The sequence below is a fragment of the Daucus carota genome, chromosome 1 (genome assembly GCF_001625215.2).
Source record: "Daucus carota subsp. sativus chromosome 1, DH1 v3.0, whole genome shotgun sequence".
Classification (NCBI taxonomy): Eukaryota; Viridiplantae; Streptophyta; class Magnoliopsida; order Apiales; family Apiaceae; genus Daucus; species Daucus carota.
In genome coordinates this window covers 51,213,785-51,233,533 of record NC_030381.2, presented here as the reverse complement: position 1 = coordinate 51,233,533, position 19,749 = coordinate 51,213,785, and the positions used below count along the sequence as shown (strand labels likewise).

At 33.5% G+C, this 19,749-nt stretch overlaps 3 protein-coding genes across 3 annotated transcripts; 1 reads left to right on the top strand and 2 right to left on the bottom strand.

Annotated features, from left to right (window-relative positions):
- Nucleotides 1–12: 12 nt before the first annotated feature.
- Nucleotides 13–3,290, bottom strand: LOC108207053 (uncharacterized). Its single transcript, XM_017377522.2, has 3 exons — nt 3,087–3,290; nt 2,358–2,543; nt 13–450 (listed from the first exon to the last, which is right to left on the bottom strand). The coding sequence occupies exons 1-3, from the start codon at nt 3,147–3,149 to the stop codon at nt 232–234; spliced, it is 468 nt and encodes a 155-aa protein (XP_017233011.1). The 5' UTR covers nt 3,150–3,290; the 3' UTR covers nt 13–231.
- Nucleotides 3,291–9,292: 6,002 nt separating this feature from the next.
- Nucleotides 9,293–12,345, top strand: LOC108205248 (phosphoribulokinase, chloroplastic). Its single transcript, XM_017375125.2, has 5 exons — nt 9,293–10,132; nt 11,151–11,235; nt 11,337–11,421; nt 11,536–11,780; nt 11,865–12,345. Exons 1-5 carry the CDS (start codon nt 9,576–9,578, stop codon nt 12,111–12,113), a joined length of 1,221 nt encoding a protein of 406 aa, XP_017230614.1. The 5' UTR covers nt 9,293–9,575; the 3' UTR covers nt 12,114–12,345.
- Nucleotides 12,346–15,236: 2,891 nt separating this feature from the next.
- LOC108209625 (plastidal glycolate/glycerate translocator 1, chloroplastic) lies at nt 15,237–19,117 on the bottom strand. The gene is made up of 8 exons (XM_017380630.2): nt 18,763–19,117; nt 18,365–18,680; nt 17,720–17,981; nt 17,458–17,573; nt 16,845–16,954; nt 16,293–16,470; nt 15,835–15,964; nt 15,237–15,640 (listed from the first exon to the last, which is right to left on the bottom strand). Exons 1-8 carry the CDS (start codon nt 19,030–19,032, stop codon nt 15,490–15,492), a joined length of 1,533 nt encoding a protein of 510 aa, XP_017236119.1. The 5' UTR covers nt 19,033–19,117; the 3' UTR covers nt 15,237–15,489.
- Nucleotides 19,118–19,749: the final 632 nt, after the last annotated feature.

Below are 19,749 nucleotides of genomic sequence, written 5' to 3'. Positions count from 1 at the left end.
GTTGACTGAGAATTTCGTATGCCAAGGAAATATATATAAACATATACATTGAATGAATTTTTCAGACTCATGATTGCGATACATATGCAACTACATAGAAGTCACTTAAACGAGAGTATTACAATGCGTTTGAAGGAAAAAAAATAATAATCTATGAGCTCATTTTGACTTTACAGTTTACAGATGCATCATAACAAGGCATTCCAATCACGAGGCAGTCGTGTGTGAGGCTTAAATACCGGAGGAGTTGCATTCTTCCAACAGTTTAAGGATATTATGTTCAGGGGCACTGGCTGATGGAAGTATCGTTCTGTTCGATCGTGATCTTGGAGGTCGAGGGGGTCTTGGGATCGTATCAGCTGCGCTAGGTTCTGTGGGAGTGTCTTCCTGCACGACAGGCAATTCTGTCCTTTCTCCAGCACATACGCGTTCCTTCCATATTCGTCCATCCTGATTACGGTAGACAACGTCAGCATTTAAGAAAAAATCATTGTAGTGAGTGTATAAAAACAACAATAATGCGAACCTTTTTAAACCCAGTCAAAAAATTATTAAAACGGTAACAAAACTAGGGTAATGTTGAAAAGCGAAAAAAGAACATGTTACATGCTCATCTTTCATATGATCCCTGGGAAGATACTTTACAAATCAAGTCAAAAGAATTTCATAGCGATCTTGCACTGATCACCCACACTTCAATATCTTATTCTGCATCTGACCAGCCACTATTTTCATTGCCTACTGACAAACTGCACCATTACCAACATAATGCTGACCTATCTTAACCTTCATTTCCCTTTAACTTCTCTCATATGCCATACCAAATGAGTACAATTTAGTCATCACTATTTCCACAATCCATAATCAGTGATCATCACTGCTGCCCTTATCTCCATCTTCGGTCCATCAATTTAATGAACTGCTTCTAAATCTTAAAGAATTAATAGGATCCACCTCCGAATCATTAAAATCATGTCTGCTTGACTATCAAATATCAAATTTTATAATAATGCTATTTACAATTGGGTCAATCTGGCATAACATGTACTACTATTCCGGGGTAGAGGATTTCTAGCAACTTAGGTGCCACTTCTTTCATAAGCAATAGAGGCGGTATTTTGCTCCACTTGGTGCAAAAAATTAATGTATTTCTTTACTTAGTGTATATGTGGTTTCTAGCTATATAGATATTTATTATATTATGCATTTAGTTTTTTTTTAACAAGTCATATGTTCACCAGGGTTAGTCGACCCCCCCCCCCCCCCCCCCCTCTTCTCTCCTCCCTCTCCCTCTCCCCATCCCCAAACAGTATTAGATGAGATTTCGATTGATTCTTAAATCAAAATTCTTCTTTTGTTATGGGTTGCAATCGGGATAGTCATCGTCAGGTCTTACATCAATCTTATCACTCAAGCCTAATACCTGTCGATCCTGTCTTACATCCATCTAATCTAAGTATACATTGATTGTTAACGTCAGGTAGCCCACGATGTTGATTGACATATTGTTAAAAATTAACCGCAATGTGTAATGTGACTAATAGGCTCAGCATTGTTCGAGGAAGCATTAAAGGTTATCCGATACCTTGAATCACAATATAGGTCGCATATATGTAAAGGAAAAAAGTGAACATGCACATGTATACATGTTTTATGTGGTTAAATGCGACAAGCCTAAGAGGTTGTATAATGTATTGAACATTTAATGGAAGATATATCTCAATACGGAAACAAAACTATCACAAAATATATGACATGGGAAGTTCTGCCCCTGGATGGGAGCCCACAGATCTCCTTGCACTTGCCAGTTGCCATTATAGCACTGTCAACACAGTTGTCTAATATTCACTCTTAGATGGGAGCCCTCACATTTCATTTTTCCACTTGTGTTTACAACACTATCAAAACAGTTGTCTATATTATTTGCCAATTGCAATCATAGGACTGATAATCCAGCTCATATATTCTAACACTTTATTATTTGCAGGACGCAAACTTCTAATCAATTCTAAATAAATTCTCAAGCTTAGGCTTGAGACAAAAATATAAGATGAAGGTGATAAAAACTTCAATCAACAAAAATAAATTCAACTTCGAATAGGTTACAATAAAATGCACAAGTAAATCAGTAGCCTTGCATCAAGATTGATCCATTCGGGTATTATATGTTTATGAATACCCAATACATATTGAAATGAGCTGTTTCTTTTCTAGGTCTTGTTATTTCTAGCACCAGGCGTTATATGTAAGTTTATGCTAATATAATTTTGATGTCCTCCATTTTACATCAAGTCACAAACTTCCACCAATACTAACAAACATAAATTTCATCAATGCAACACTATTTACAAGCTTACATTGAGTATGGAGGGCTCAGGCAATGGACATTGGATTGGTTGATCATTGTCAAAAGGCTCAGTCGGGTGTTCAACTGGCTTAAACTCAATTGCTACTTCAATACCGTGACCTACAGCAAAGGCAGCTCCAGGTAGAGCAGAAGCATCTCCCCCTTCCGTTCCGGGATGCAATTCACTTCTATCATCCTGCATAAAAGAAATCAAGGAAACACCATGTTCTTAACAACATACATAAAAATCAAAGAAGTCCAATAGGTCAACCCATTAGAAAAGTCAAAAGAAATCTAATAAGGCTATATAACTGGTCAATTAGGGGAACTGATAACCAATCATTAGAGTAGTAACCTCAATTCATCATCAATAATGATCCAATTCACCACTCAGGTATAAAAAATCGAAAATTTACAACAAAACAACAGAGTAATTTTCAACAGGAAAAGTCATTATAAGCTAAAAAGTTTTAAACTTCATGAATAAACCGACCAAAATTCATGAATTTAAGAAAACTGAGCGAGTCAACCCCAAATCTTACATCAAACAACCCCAAACAACAAAAGGGGCGAAAGGGCTATCATAAAAAACACTTAAATCCAAAAAAAAATAAAATCATTTCACGGATAAAAAGAATCTCAAACACCTAAAACACAAGCTGGAAGAAACAAAATGCATATGTTTATATATGATTCACACAACAAAGGGTGTAGATAGATTGAAAAGATAGAGATTTACCAGTGCACTTTGAGTCCTCCGATGCCCATTTCTACTCGATGAAAATCTTGAAAAAATACCCATTAAATATCAAGGCGTTTAATTTATGAAATAAACAAATTACACAAAAGGGTGTAACAATATACAAAAATCTTGAACTTTTGTGTTGAAATTCACAACCTCTCCTCACTTGAGAGTTGGGAGACTTGGGAGAGAGTCAGGAGAGAGAGGGAGGAGAGAGATAAGATTATTAATAAGGTGGCGGCTTGGCGTGATAGATAAAAATTTAATCTTGACTCACATTTTACACAACTATATATACGCAACTAATTTATGGAAAAAAATCTTACAAAAAAATGAAGATCAGGTGATGTGAAAATAAGAGTAAAAAAATAATAGAGGATGGAGCGACTGAAAAAGAAAGGTGAAATAAAAAAGACGAGATGATGAAAAAAGTGTGCGAGTGAGATGAAAAGGGCGGTCATTAAAAATGGGTTTAATATATATTAGTAGTACTAAAATAAACAAAACAATAATTGAAAAAGAAAGTATATAGAAATGACAATACATGTGGGGATGTGTTGACAGAGAAATGCATGTACTAGAGACCTACCGCTACCTAGTTGTAGATATTTGTTGCCTTTTGCGCTTCAGCTGCGGGTTTCACTCGCATCATCGCTGTTTTAAAATATTTGAATTATATTTAAATACTGTATTAGAGTAATCAAATCTTCAAAAAAAAATAAAAAATATTAAAGTAATCAATACTTTGCGCCCTTAAGTTTAAGTGTTTTTCTGATTTGGTCTTAAATATTTTTTTTTGGCAATATACACCCTAAAATTTCAAAAACGCTTCAATTTGCACCCTTTTGACCATATTCCGTCAAATTGACTGTTAAAAGTAACAGAATCAGGGGTAAAATACTTTGCACCCCTTAAATTTAGGTTGTATTTTCTGATTTTACTGAAATGTAATTTAATAGTTAATTTGATGAAATATGGTCAAAGGGGTGCAAATCGAAGCGCTTTTTAAACTTTAGGGTGCATATTGAAAAAAAAATTTGTTTGCCACCAAATCGAAAAAACGCCTAAACTTAAGGGGTGCAAAGTGTCAATTACTCTAAATATTTGATTATATAAAAAATGTAATTGAATTTAATCAATTAAACCTAATATAAGAATTGATCAGAATATAAATTGGAGATTAATTAAAGGATTAATTCAATAATAAAAAACTAATCAATTCGACGAATTATGAAATTGAGAGTAGTTAGTGATTAATCATCGACTTTTAAACGTGATTTTGATCATTATTCCATCCTTTATCCATAAATATCTTCAACCCACATTTTAACCATCATCGATATAAATTTGTGAAACTCAAATTTTAATAATTATTAATATTACAAACCAAAAAAATATGATAAAAATAAAAAAGTATGGATATTAAAGTTTTAGGGATGGCGTGTATCGGTGTTGTTCAACCCACATTTTCAATGATCGATAATAAATTTGAGAGACCCAAATTTTAACAATTATTAATACTAGAAATTTTAAAAAAATGTGGCGAAAATAAAAAAGTTAGCAGATGTTGTGTAAATCACGCGCTATGGAGAGAGTTGGGGTGATAGACCAGATGACTTGGTTGAAATCTACTGTAGTAGAGTTGTTTGTAGTTGGATTGTGAAAATATATAGGAGAAGGCAACGCACTGACACAGACTGCTGTCACATTTATCTTTATATGTCCAGGTCCGAAGGTTACATTTTTTTTTTTTTTACCTTCTTTGGTCTTTTAATATTTTTTCTATTTATTTTTATCATATTTGTCAATATATATTTTTAATTATTAATATCTATAATTTTATATAAATTAATAAATATAAAAATTTCTTTATATTAAATATTATATTTGGTTTGGTCTTATAAATTATGTGTAAATTAATAATTTATCTATAAGTCCGATAAAAATAAAAAGAATCAGAGAGAGTAAAATAAAGACTTACGAAAAAAATTTATTTTCTTTATATTATTTCACAAATATCTCAAGATCCTGGTAACCATGTACATAATATATTTTCTTTTTCAAAAATAATACTCTCTCTATTCCCTTCAATTATTTACATTAGATGGATGTGGTTCAACCAAATTTTAAAATTTTCATAAAATATATTTGATAAATTATGTTTTAATTATTTTTCTATTGAATTAAAAATTAATGTCTAAATTTTTATATAAAATAAAATAAATCAAAAAAATTATGAAAATTATAATTTATATGCATTTTAAAATACATACCAAACGTTGTAAAAAAAATAAATGAAAGGGAATTTTTTTTTTTTTTTAAACCACATTTTGAGATAGTGTTTGGTTGCACTTTTAAACCCAACTCATGGCCTTATAAGTTATTTATGAATTTAAAAGTCAGTTTTTGATTTGAAAGTTAAAAGTTGAGAAATTGAAATGCTACCTTCTCAATGATTTTATTTCTAAACTTTGATTTTATAAAAGTGGATGGTACCATTTAAAAGAATTATCTATTACTACAATTAATACTTTTATACCCAATAATTTGTAAATATAAGAACAAGTTTCAAAAATATAATATAAAAGCTCCCTCTCATTTATAAATAAATTTTCACTTTGAAATAATAAACATTTTTTTTTAATTAAGTCAAACATCCCGATACATAACTGTAAAAAACTCTATAAATTAATAATGTTGGGATCAGAGAAATTTATTAATTTAGAGAATTATTAAATTATCGATAAATTAATAATTATTAATTTCAAGAATTTTTAACTGATTATACCGTACATATCAAACAAAAAGACAAATTAGTTTATGCGTCTTAAAATTACATTACAACGAATCTTAGAGTCAACGTAAACCAGTAACTATTGTGTTCATATGTATTGGAAATCAATAATGACAATGTAAATTGGTAACCACTCTGTGTATTAAAAGTCAATAATGACTTTTAAAGCACTGTACAGTAAATGTAATATATTTCAATAGAGTGTAATATATATTTTTCCGATTTCTGTGAATTATTAATTTATGATTTTCTTGAGACTAAAAATTATAAGAGATCTCCCGAAAAATTATTATCTTATTATTTTATCGAATTTTTCAATTTTTTACATTGGCCCAAGTCAGGACCGGACAAATTTATTATTTTAAAGAGTTTATTAATTTACTGAGTATTAATTTAAAGAGTTTTTACTGTATATGGTTGCGTACACGCATGGTTACAAATCCGATTAGTGCTTGGTATATTATGAACAGCAGTTTTATCATCTATTCTTTCTTTTTTTTACCCTTTAATCCTGACACTAAAAAACCAACAAGTCGCAACAATTATTTTAAAAGATTGTTAAAATAAATACCCCATGTATATCCAGATTGTTAAATTAAAAAAAATAGTTTAATATATTCATGTGTTGAATTCAGATTTTAAGTATTTATAATGAGAAAATCGGTGATGAACTGATTTATATAAGAAAATAAAGGGAGTTACTTTCATTCGAGTTGATGACAAATCATAAAAATTTGTTCTTAGAAATTTGCTTACTTTCATTCTAGCGCCAATTTGTTAACGGAGAAAACTGGTAGGTTAACAAAGCTGAGGTTCGCGGCGTGGATCAAGATTCTTGTTGGCGAGAATATAGGAAGTGGTTGGTTGTTTGTTATGGAGGCGGCTGCAATTGTAAGCAACGGGTTCAAGATTGCTAACTGGAATAGCTCTCTAGAATGATCGATGCCTACAATCTGCCTACGTACCCCGTACCCCTATTTATAGGGGATCAAGCCGTTACGTAATTCTTTCTCCTAAGAGACCCATGTGGGCTGGGCCTCCCCTTCTAGAATCTTCCTCCCGGAAGGGTTCCAATACGATGAGGCCTAGCCCTTTGGGCTTACCCCAAATGCAAGGACACTCTCCTACTCCCGACAGGGACAACCCGCCAGACTACAGATATAGGACCTTCCAGGGTGTCTTCTTCTCTATCCTCTACCTCCCAAAGAGGACAACTCCCTAGACTACAAGGTAGGGCCTTCTTAATACAACAATGAGATCTACTCGTGCTCAAGGGCGTCCCCCTAAACACAAAGTACCTCTCACTGCCCTTCGGAATGATGATAAAAATGAACTTTCCTTGGCAAGTGGGCGCGCCTAAAGATAGGGCGCGCCCTATCTTTTGACAGGGTTACTTTGAGACTGGACTGATCTTGACTTTCCTGGCCCATGTAGACGTACTCATATAGACCCGGCCCAGTTGCTGTTCTTCATAATTTTGCGTATAACACATGGAAAAACAGATTATTGTGTGGCAGATGCCGCAGATCACACAAAGCCCCGACTCAGCTGTAGCTGCGAGAGATAATCCAGGGTGTTTGGCAAACTTAACTTATTGAGAAGTTAACTTCAACTTATTTATATAGCGTTTAATGAGGCTTAAAAGCCTAAAAAAAAGTTAGGAAATCTAATTTTTTTTTGGGTTTGGAGCTTATTATAAAGATAAGTCATGAGTATCTAAACACTTTTAATAACTTATAAGTTCAAACCAACGTTTCACTTATAATCTACTACTTTACTTTAAGTAATAAGACATTTATTTTAAACTTAGTCGAACGGTCCCTCTGTCGATATCGAATCTAGTCCTTTTCAAATAATTTATCAATTAAAATGAGCGGAATCCAGCATGAAAAGGACCAAGTTTCAAGTTTCATACGACCGTCCGAACTATTTCAAGTTAATTTTACTGATACAGTATAGACGAGATATGGATCTATTTTGAATTAAAAAAGTTACTGCATAAATAACAGACGAAATAACTTAAATTATCTTCTAGATAATTGCAGCTTCTTAAAATCAAGCAACAATCAGAAAAAACCATCCAAATGCTAAACTATGCCTAGTTGCGTGGCTTGGGTCTCAACATATTTCCACTTCCAGGTAAATTCCTCAGTTCATATGGTCGTTGACTCGAAAGAGCCGTGACTACATTTATATACAGTACTAGCACTTAAAAACCATGGCTTCTGCTTTCTTTTCATTCCTGTGGCTTTATCATTGTTTATATTTCCTGGTTTGACCACTTTATTAAGTTGGCGGTCTTAAGCATTAAGCCATACTTTTATATTAGCTTACAGGCAACTCAAGTCTTGCTGAGTATTAAAAACTGAATGAGCTGGGTTGGTCTGTAGACTATGATCTATGCATGTTGAGAAACCTGCTTTGTAAACAAGAGTCAATATGTGGTGGTATTTTAACAACTTGCGCCCCCCATATGATACAAGTTATAAGATACACAGTATATCTTGCTTCTGATTTGCAATTATGTTTGAGTTGAAGCGGCTGATCTAGAACATACGAATGATACTAGCATACATTCTGAAAAAAAAATGATGGAAGTGAAAAAAGCATAGGATGAGACAATTTTTCGCTGAATGATACTATAGCATTGTGTATATACATTAAAAATTTAGGATTAAATTGTCTGGCGCTTGTTTTCCGCTGGACAAATGCTATTAACATACGTATGTATGTCAGAGACTTGTACCCTTGAGTTTAATAGTATCAATTTCTGCGACATTCATGTACGATTCAAATTTGATCCTATTATCAAAAATATTCATTTAACAAAATCGACAATTTTTATTTTAGAATAAATTGTACAACGGACATCACTAGTTTAATACATTTACAAACACGACCTGAACCGAATTTGCCCCTATTTGCATCATGAAAAAAAAAATAATCACACTGATTCTTATCTTGAGTCTCATACTCTCATGTAACATACAATGAACTCTTGTATGAGAATTCTTTATCATGGCCATTTCTTCTATGTAAGTGTCTGAGTCTGAGCCCAGATTTCACATTAGATGGCTGCAATATGCCAAGTGAGTGAGTGACTTAGGCTCCATACTTCCTCCACTCCACCCCACACCCTAATCTCCTCATCTTCAACCAGCCACTAGCTCAATGCCACCTGGCACCCTAAATATCCAAACTGCAAATAATGATCACCAAGCTTCTCCCATGCCTTCATTTCATCACACATTAATGTAAAATAGTTTAAATAGATAACAAAATGATCAATAAATCAAAACAGAATAAACAGTAGATGACAACTATATCCCCATGCAGCTTAAAATAATACAAGCATGTCCCTCTCATACCATACCTTAATATTACCTACAAACTTGTCCAAAACAAGGGGTAGTCAGAGAAACCCATAAACTTTGAGTCACACATCAGCATCCCCCTCATCAAAATAAGCACTTTTCTATCCAACCAAAACAGCCTCATGTTTTTTCTTTAACCATAACCTCTTATTCTCTTCATCTAATCTCTCAAACTAAAAAAAACACAAGAGAATCAAAATCCCATTTGATAATGTTCTACAAAACCATCAAATAATATACTTTCCCCCCTCTTATAATCCTCTGAGTTTCCCATTTGGAAATTCACTTCAAGAGAGAGTTTTAGTACTTAACCAAAAAATGGCAGTGTGCACAGTTTACAATGTGAAGTCTCTGAATTCTAACTACTCAATCTCAGCACCAGCAAAAACCCACCTGGGATTTCACCAAAAACAAGTCTTTTTCTACAGCACTGGCTCCAAGAAAGCAAACTACAAGAGATCAGGCAGCTCTGAAATAACATGTGCAGCAGACTCTGGCACAATTGTGATTGGCTTGGCAGCTGATTCAGGCTGTGGAAAGAGTACTTTCATGAGGAGGCTGACAAGTGTTTTTGGAGGTGCTGCAGAGCCACCAAAGGGAGGCAACCCTGATTCCAACACTCTGATAAGTGACACTACAACTGTGATATGTTTAGATGATTATCACTCACTTGACAGAACTGGAAGAAAAGAGAAGGGAGTGACAGCACTTGACCCAAAAGCCAATGACTTTGATCTTATGTATGAACAAGTTAAGGCTATTAAAGAAGGTATTGCTGTTCAGAAGCCAATTTACAACCACGTCTCTGGCCTTTTAGACCCTCCAGAGCTCATCAAGCCCCCGAAGATCCTTGTCATTGAAGGACTGCACCCAATGTAAGTGTTGATATTTTCCAAATTATCGAATTTCGTGTTCAACATATCTGTTGCTTCACCATTTTAAGTTACAGAATTTTTAGGTGTAAAGAGGAGGATTTAATATGTCGATCATTCTTAAATGTTAATACGTCTTATGCAAGTTTTGGACTTTTTGTGGTTTATAAATTCTCTTGTTATTTCCCTCCAGATCTTTTTAACTGCAAGCTTTTTATGGTTTCTGTGCCTTCTTTACACACTTTTAATATGCATCTGTCACTCTCTCTAGAATATACCGTCACATATGATTGTAGTACTTAAAAACATTCTAATACAGGTCAAAGATGATTTACTTGTTTAAACACCAACTTCATTCTTTATAAAACTATGTGCATCAAAGTTAAAGCACTTCATTCAGGAGTATTTTAGTGTGACAATAGCATTAGTTCATATTAAATTGCAATATTTGGGCATTGTCTTTTGTTGCGATTGCTGGTCTGCACGAAAAACTCCAAAAAACAATTGTCACCTAAGTTCCATCAATGTCTGCGTACTTAAGATGGTAAGAATCGACATGACAGAGGGGCCTTGTCCATTTTTAGTGACAAGCAGCGGAAAAAACCAGCTATTTAGTCCATAGACTTAAACATAAGATTCTGTTGTTAAGGAGCAGAGAACTTCTTTTAGTAAATTATTGTGGATGATGGGATACAACTAAAAAAACCACACCAGACATGTCGTGTATATCAGGCACGTATCTGACCTTTACTCCTAGACTTAAGAGAGTAAGATGCACCAAGTACGCGAATGTTAACAATACTCCTAGATGAATATATTAATTGTAGATGGTTTACATGGGCATTCAATTTATGGAACCTAACAACAGCAATGACTTCCAGAATCTGCTTGCATTAATATGATACCAGAGTTTAAGCCTGAAGATGGTTTTCATAGGGAGGACTAGTGTTATATATGTGCAAATGAATGAACATTTTGACACTTTATTTATTAGTGCTAATCAAGTTTATAAAATATGTAGGTATGATGAAAGGGTGAGGGATCTCTTGGACTTCAGTATCTACTTGGACATCAGCAATGAGGTTAAGTTTGCATGGAAGATCCAGGTAAATTCTTCCCTTCACCACTATTTTTATCATTATTTGCTCAGTTCTTATGTATTACCTAATTCTTGGAATTTGACTCAATTGTTTGGTATGAACTGCAGAGAGACATGGCAGAAAGAGGACACAGCCTTGAGAGCATAAAAGCCAGTATTGAAGCCCGAAAACCAGATTTTGATGCTTACATTGGTAATTACGAGTTTTACTTCCTTGTGAAATCAGAGTGCCTGTCAAATTTTCATAATGGTACTTCGGTTCATATATGTTTCTGTTTTCCTAGCTTAATTATCGGATGCTATGCAGATCCACAAAAGCAATATGCAGATGCAGTTATAGAAGTTTTGCCAACACAGCTTATTCCCGACGATAATGAGGGGAAAGTCCTGAGAGTTAAGCTGATAATGAAAGAGGGAGTGCAGTTTTTCAGTCCAGTTTACCTGTTTGATGAAGGTTCAACCATTTCTTGGATACCTTGTGGCAGAAAACTTACTTGCTCTTACCCTGGCATCAAATTTGCCTATGGCCCTGACTCCTACTATGACAATGAGGTGAATTTTTGCCAGTTATTACTTATAAACAAAGGAAGTGCATATGATACTTATTGTTTGCTTTGTTCAACTTTTTAATCTCAGGTTTCTGTGTTGGAGATGGATGGACAATTCGACAGATTAGATGAGCTCATCTACGTCGAGAGCCATCTGAGCAACATTTCAACCAAGTTCTACGGTGAGGTAACACAACAGATGCTAAAACATGCTGATTTCCCTGGTAGCAACAATGGAACAGGTCTTTTCCAGACCATTGTTGGATTGAAAATCCGAGACCTCTATGAGCAACTTATTGCCAGCAAGTCTGGAACTCCAGTGGCCACGAAAGCCTAAAAAAATTGCTAGAGGTACTCGGACATAGCACTGTGTCACCTGATATTTTTATCCTCCGCATATATCTGTAAAATTCGTATTCATCCACCTAAAATTTTCATTTTTTAGCCAAACTATTTCTCCCAAGGATGAGGTAAATCCTTATGTATTTAGGTCCGGTCATTCTGTGGAACCTTGTAATATAGAGAAAACAATGCAGAAATGAAACACGAACATATTTAATTCTCTGCAACTAGGATAAATGCCAGAAAAACTGTATGTTTCTGTAAATCTTCATCACAAAACAGAATATCTATTTAGATAATTTCAACTCAAGCCAATTTCAAAAAGAACACACATGCAATATGTCACATTGATCAGTACAAAGATCTTAACAGGGCCAAACTTGGTCTCACTAATGACTGTTATTCGACGGGACTATTGAGAAAGAATGGAATGTATTTAATCTGATTTGCTTTTAAAACAGAACACAGTCGCTTGATTTGCTGCCTCAATCCGAGCCTCACGCCATACCAGGAAACTTCCACAAGCTGTTTGACATTGGCATTGTAAACTTGAAGTCCAAACTGATCAAGCTCAAGCTGAACTAAAATTTTCAAGTTTTAAGTTTTGTTGTAATAAATTCAATTCGGAACTAAAATTGCAAACATATACAGTCATCAGTTCTATTCTTGGTTCCTCACTAGATTGTATGGTTATCTTCAAATTTATTTTGCTTCTCCTTTTCTTGAATCAAATATTTAAGTCAATGGTTGACTTGTTGTACTAAAACTTAAATCTGGTGTAATTCCAGAAAGTAGTCTGATACTCTGAGTCTGATTATTCCATCAAAAAAATATGATAGCCCAGGCAAACTAAGCAGTGATTGAGCAAGGTTAATATATAGCGTATCATACAGAACTATTCTATAAACGAGAGTACATCAGAAACTATCAATTGTATTCAAAAATAAAAAGATAAAGAAAAAAGAATTGTATTCTGAAGGAAATAAGTTGAGATCAGCGTCTCAGTATTTTCTTGTAAACCAAAACAGATAATTTAAAGACCTCGTATACACATCAAGTATGAACATTGGAATGCTACCCCTTTGAAACAAGTCGGAAGAAAGCTATTCAAGATCCTCTGTCTTGATGAATCTTGACATCTTTCTCATCCATCAGGCATTCAATATAAGGGGTATTGTCTCAGAAGCCTTAGTATTTGAATAAACATCTATATCATAACCCTCTTTCAACTGCATCACAAAATATTTAATAATTGAGACAATATTAACAAAGGCTGGAATAATAATTAGTAGTATAAATCCCATACCTTAAAGAAGAAGAATACTACTAGGTTTTTGGAGATTCTTGGGTGTTAAAGCAGGCAGTGACAAGAAGAATACTAAACTTCTTAAACATGCATGCAAGACTCCATCGCATAATATAACTACGTACGTCGTTACTTACCACTTCTTGGCCATCGATCATCCCCATCTCTCTCCCTCTCCCCTTCTCTTTCTCTCTCTCTCATGATCTCTGACAATCGCCAATCCGCACGAGAGAGAGAGAAAGAGAACGCGAGAGAAACAGAGTCTCATCCATCGCTGACTTGTGTACTTTTTGAATCAACTTGAGAAATTTATAGGCTGAATTTATAAGCTACCGTCTATCGAATTATATTCGATTTGTAATTTTGTTTGATTTTCGTGTTTTTATCCTTATCTTGTTTTATTTTATTATATTATATATATATATGAACCCTAAATATATCGGATTATCTAACTTATTTTTTGATATTTATTTTTATTATATTATAGCTCATATAAATGATGAGTTGTATTACTTTTTAAATAGGAGTATGTTAATATAACTTTGATAAAATCACTAATTATTTTTGACTCACCTAGTTATTTGTTATACGAGTATCATTTGAATAGGGTTAATTATCAAGTTAGTCACTGAAGTGGACTTAATGTATCAAATTGGTCACTGAGCTCAAAACGGTATCAAGATGGTCACTGAAGTGGCCATAAATATCAAACAGGTACCTTGAAATATAAGTTCAAGTAGTAAAAATATTATTTATAAAATTCTACACATTATTTTTGAATGTTAACAAAATGAAGTAAAAGGTTATGAATTCTAATATTTATGATAATATATTTAGATTTTATTAAGTTTATTTATTATTTATTTTTAATTAAAACAAAGAAAATAACTATATAATGAAATATAAATAATAAATAAATTTGATAAATATAAATATATTATTTTAAATACTAAAAGTCATAACTTTTTAGTTGGTTGTGGTAACGTTTAAAAATAATGCGTAAAACTTTATAAATAATATTTTTACTGCTTGAACTCATATTTCAAGGTACTTGTTTGATATTTATGTTGACTTTAGTGACCATCTTGATACCGTTTTGAGTTCAGTGACCAATTTGATACATTAAGCCCACTTCAGTGACCAACTTGATAATTAACCCCATTTGAATAATTTGATGTGTATGTCTTTTATTGAATTTGTTATTTTAAGGTTCATTTCTATATCATAAATTTATTTATAAAAAATTATTTTCTTCAAATTCATTAAATTTTAGAAAAATTTGCGACTCATTAGTTGTTTGCGTGAAATATAATTTTAAATTTATCCTTTTGAAGTAAAAAAATATAAAATTAGATAAAATTTTATTATTTGAAATTAAAAAAAGGTGCATATATTAAAACGGGACAATAAACACATTATAAATAATTCTTCACATTACAACATCACGAGTATATGTATTGACAAAATTATTAATGATTTGTTATTATATAACGGAGAAATGATTTTAATTCAAAAATTATTATGTGAATGGTAAAAAATTCAATTTCTGTCACTATTTTGACATACTTGATACTATTATGTTTTCTTAAAGAAAATTTGTATAAATATTCATGTTCCAAATTTATTTTCAAAAAACGGTTAAAATTACAATCGAGATTGCAACATATTTGATTTACAAATTAATAGCATTGCAAAGGAGGCTGCAAATGAGATTGAAATAGTATTTTTAAAAATAATTTCTGGATATCTTTTTTACAAAAAAACCGTTTTTTATGGGGTAGTTAACCACACTTTAACCATGGAACATTAAGGTTGACATACAAGTAGAACAGAACATAGAACATATGTATGTGAAAACATATATCTACATATATATTCAAGTAGATATAAGTTAATAGTGAAAACAATCAGCATTTCCAGTTATGTACACCATTCTGCAACTGGTCATATGAAGGTGATCAGTGGCTGCCGGTCTCATACTAATCGAAATAAATCATGGAATATCGTGGCATTCGAATTGAATTGCAGTAATACGGATGCAGTATTCAGTCAGAGTGCTGATCTCTTAGCCAACTATTGCAAGCAGGCTTTGCCTGATTACTGGAATTGAGCAAAAGATGGAACCAAATATACCGGTAAGAGCATAAGCAATGGCACAAAACGGGAGAGCCTCGGGTTCCTTAGCTGACAATGCTGCTGTTCCCAGTCCATGGGCACTGCAAAAAAACCAAGAAAGTGCATGGAGTTTGTAGAGTATTAATGGTCTTCTCATTGTTTTCTGTGACGTATTTTCTGATTTTATTCACGTCAAGATCAAGAAAAATGTTCATTTCAACTGGTTTTTTTTTTTATCTTATATGGATTCTGATCATATATGGTCAGATATGTTTTTCCTACAAATTCCGCATACCTAGATGCAGTTGCAATTCCACGAGCAATGGGATCATCAAACCGGAATTTGTCAAGCATCACCTGTACAAAATTAGCTCCTACCAAACCAGTTACTACAACAACCGCAGCAGTGAGGGATGAGTTGGCACCTGTTACAGTATGGGAGGAATAAATCAATTCAGGAGAGGTATATTGAAATTAAATCAATTCATAATATTCAAGAGATGATAAACCCTGAAATTTGGGCAAGCAGCAGTTATCAGAATAAAACAATTATGCTATAACTTCATTGCTACATATGGCTCCTAATCGCGTAGCATGATTGTGAAGTTACTGAAATGTAGTATGCACAAGTTGCAGATTCTTCAGTTAACTATAAAACTTGAAATATAGTAATTGCGCTCACAAAATGAAACACATCCATATGATATCATTTATATAATGCAGAAGAATAAGTATACCAGCTTATGATCATACCTTCAAACAATGAAACGATACTGAGTGCTAGTGCCACAGTTATACATCTGGGCAGAACTGAAATAGTCAAAGATGGTTCTAGTCCAACAAGACGGCCCATAAATGCGGTGGAATACAATGAAAACAGAGTTGCAATGATAACAGACGTGAAAATCTCAGCTGCATGTCTCTTGACAAGCTGGGAAAAGATTATAACATCAGAGACTGTTACAGCAACAAAAATTGACAACTGAATATACCGCCTAGTGGCAAGGCATTAAATAATAAGGTTTAACATGGAAACTCAAAAAATCTAGTCCTCTTCATGAGTCTGGGTGGTGGTGATTTGAGTCCTTGAAATCATCAGAGCACACTACTTATTTAACTAAAAAGCCAAATGCTTTGTATACATTTATGGTTCTTATTAAAACTGCTGAATACATCAGAGACATGCTACTCTCCTTTGTTCACATAAAATTTATTTTTAATGAGACCATTTGGTTGTCCTATCTCCTATGTAAGGTAAAATAAATTATATTCGCTCATCAAGACGTGTAAGATGATGAATTTTACCTTCCTCTGTTTGAACATGGAGAAGGCAAATGAAAGAATAACAGATCCCAAAAATCCCATTAGAATATCACCAGCTCCAGGATTTGATGAGACTTTGGTAAGGTAATGCCCTGTACAATTAGGCCTACGAATATCAAAATATGAAAATAAGGGAATATATCTGCAAGCCACTTGATGGAATAACACAATTATTATGCAGTTTTCTTTCGAAAGAAGATAAACATGGAGGACATTGGCATATTCTTTTTGTTCGTATTTAAGAAACAAAACTGTTCAAGTTGGTCTAGCAAAAAGCCTTCATCAAGGTTATTTTCTTCATCACCCAGTCCCGCAATCTAGCAACATCTCTGTAGTTACAACTGTCAAAGATATTGAAAGTTTAAACATTCTCGCTCAGTGATGACCCCAGACACTTCATGATACTGACAAAAAGTAATTAACTTGATACTGACAAAATTTTTAACGTGCAGTGCCCTGGGGAATTAGGTGTTTAAATTGCTGCCAGTTTAATTTTTTGACTGAGAGGTTTCATCTTTACTCAGTTTCTCTTTTAACAATGAAAGGGATAAAACTGCTTCTTATAGTATTAGTCTACAATAGTTTAGATGTGTACCCAGAATAGGATATATTCCAGACTTGGAAAGATACCCAAAGGCATATGCAGCAAGGTCAGCAGATAAAGCGCAACAAACAATAGGATGGAGAACCTTCTTCGCACCAGATGGTAGCCTGAAGTAACATCAATCCAACAACCTTAGCATCGGAGTATACAGATAATTTATGTCTTATGATGAACTGAAAATAAAAAAGAAAAAGTTTTTCTATGAGATATAAGCAGCAGTTTATATAATTTAAAGAAGGTTTAGGAAATTCACCCAGAACCAATTATATAGCCCAACACTGTAGATGCAAGAAGAAACGGTAAGCAAGTTCTAGCAGGCGTTCCAAGTAGTGTTGGGTATAAATAGGCCCCTGCAAATGATGCAACAAAGATCCCACTCCAAGCCCACAATTCTATCGTAGAAAATGGAGAAGGCTTTGACATGGGCTCAGCAGGTATCATTTCTGTTTTAACCATCTTTCTTACAGATATAGCTGTGTAACCTGCAACTGCGAGTGAAGCTAGCCAACCTCCAACTGCAGAGAGCCAATAATATATGACAAGCTGACAAATTAGAATTTTAGCTGTGTTGCAGCAGAAATAGCAGGAAGCATGGTTTTTAAGTTTCCAAACCATTATTATGAGCTGTTTTGAGCTTCAATGATAGAATCACATAAAACAATTTGCCTACTAGTTATTACTAGGACTTCATTTAGGAAAATTTCGCTTTACTCCTAGTAGTAAAGGTAATGTATGCATACATCATACCCTCCCCATATCCCTGTATGAGCAAGATATAGCAAGTATGTTCAATCTGGTTGATCTACTCTTTAGTAACTTTAGGGTCTTTTTTATCAAAAAAAATTCCATGATAGTATATCAGGTACTAATTCAGATGAAATAAGAAAAGAACTAATACCTATAATAAAGGCGATTTTTAGTCCTGAAGCTGCAGGAATATCTTGAACAGCAATAGGCAAAACCACCAAAGAAGGAACATAAAACAAAGGAAGCCACCTCTGAATAAACAAAAGTGCAGGCTCGAAAAACTCCATCAATCCATTCGCCAAGCCCGGGCTTGTCAGATCAAGAATCACTAGTACAGAAAATATACAAAACATCCCAAACAATGCACTAGGAAATTTGATAGCAGCAGCAACAAAAGCCTGTTTCAAGTACTTGTCCATTGCAAGTATAATCCCAAGTGACACCACCAAATGTAGTACTCCAACCACCTAAAGATCAAAAATTTAACAAACCCCATCAACACAAATCATCAAAACAATAAAACAAACACATTGCAACAACATTACATACACTTTGAAGCCCATTGGAGGTCGCACTTGTACCATTGTCAGAAGACTTCACTAAAACAGGCCGGGCCGAATGACCCACCTGCAAGAACTTGGAATTAGAGTCAATAACTGAAAAGGGTGTCCAAGATTTAGTGACATTGTGTCTATTATGTAAATTTTGAGCAAAAATATTGAGTAATTTTGGTGGGTTTTTTCGGGTGAAAAATCTTGAATCCGGGTGATTTGAAAGAGAAAAAGATGAGATTCGTGGGAGTGCTGAAAGAGTAGCCATTGATGGAGTAATTAAGAAAGTGTAGGTGGGAAAAAGATGACATTTTGTTGGGATTTAATTGGAGTAGAATTTGTGTGGATATGAAAGAATAAAGAAGATGAGTCTTTTTGTTGAATGAATGGATAGATAGATCAAGGAGAAACATTCCCGGGAATTTTGAAACTAAAGAGTTGAGTTAGTTGGTCCCACCGGTTTAACCGGCTTCAAATTTAACTTTCGGGGTCAAAAAGCACTTTTTTTTTTTTTTGCTAATTCAAAAAAAGCACTTTTTACAAGGGTGTATCAAGATGTGATGTGAAATGTAAAACAGTAAAAATATTATAGATTTATTATCTCTTCTCACCCATTTTATATGTATTATTTGTTTTGAATTTTGATGTTCCAAAAAAAACTAATCTTTTATTTATTATATTTATTTAAAATTATTACAAACACATTCATAAACCACTTAATAATTAACCCCTATCTTTTTTTTATGTGATATTAAGTCAATATTTAATTTTAAAAATCATGGAGGTCATACAATATAAGACAGAACAAGTATTATTAGAGAATAAAGTATATTAATAATATTTAAATTAGAGAAAAATATGATTTTGTAATGCCTAAAACTTTTTCATTCTTGGTTCATCAAGATGAACTATTAGACTTTATAGATTACTTGATGATTGATGGAGGCGGCTTCAAGGACATTGCAAAGCATAATGCTGATGCTGT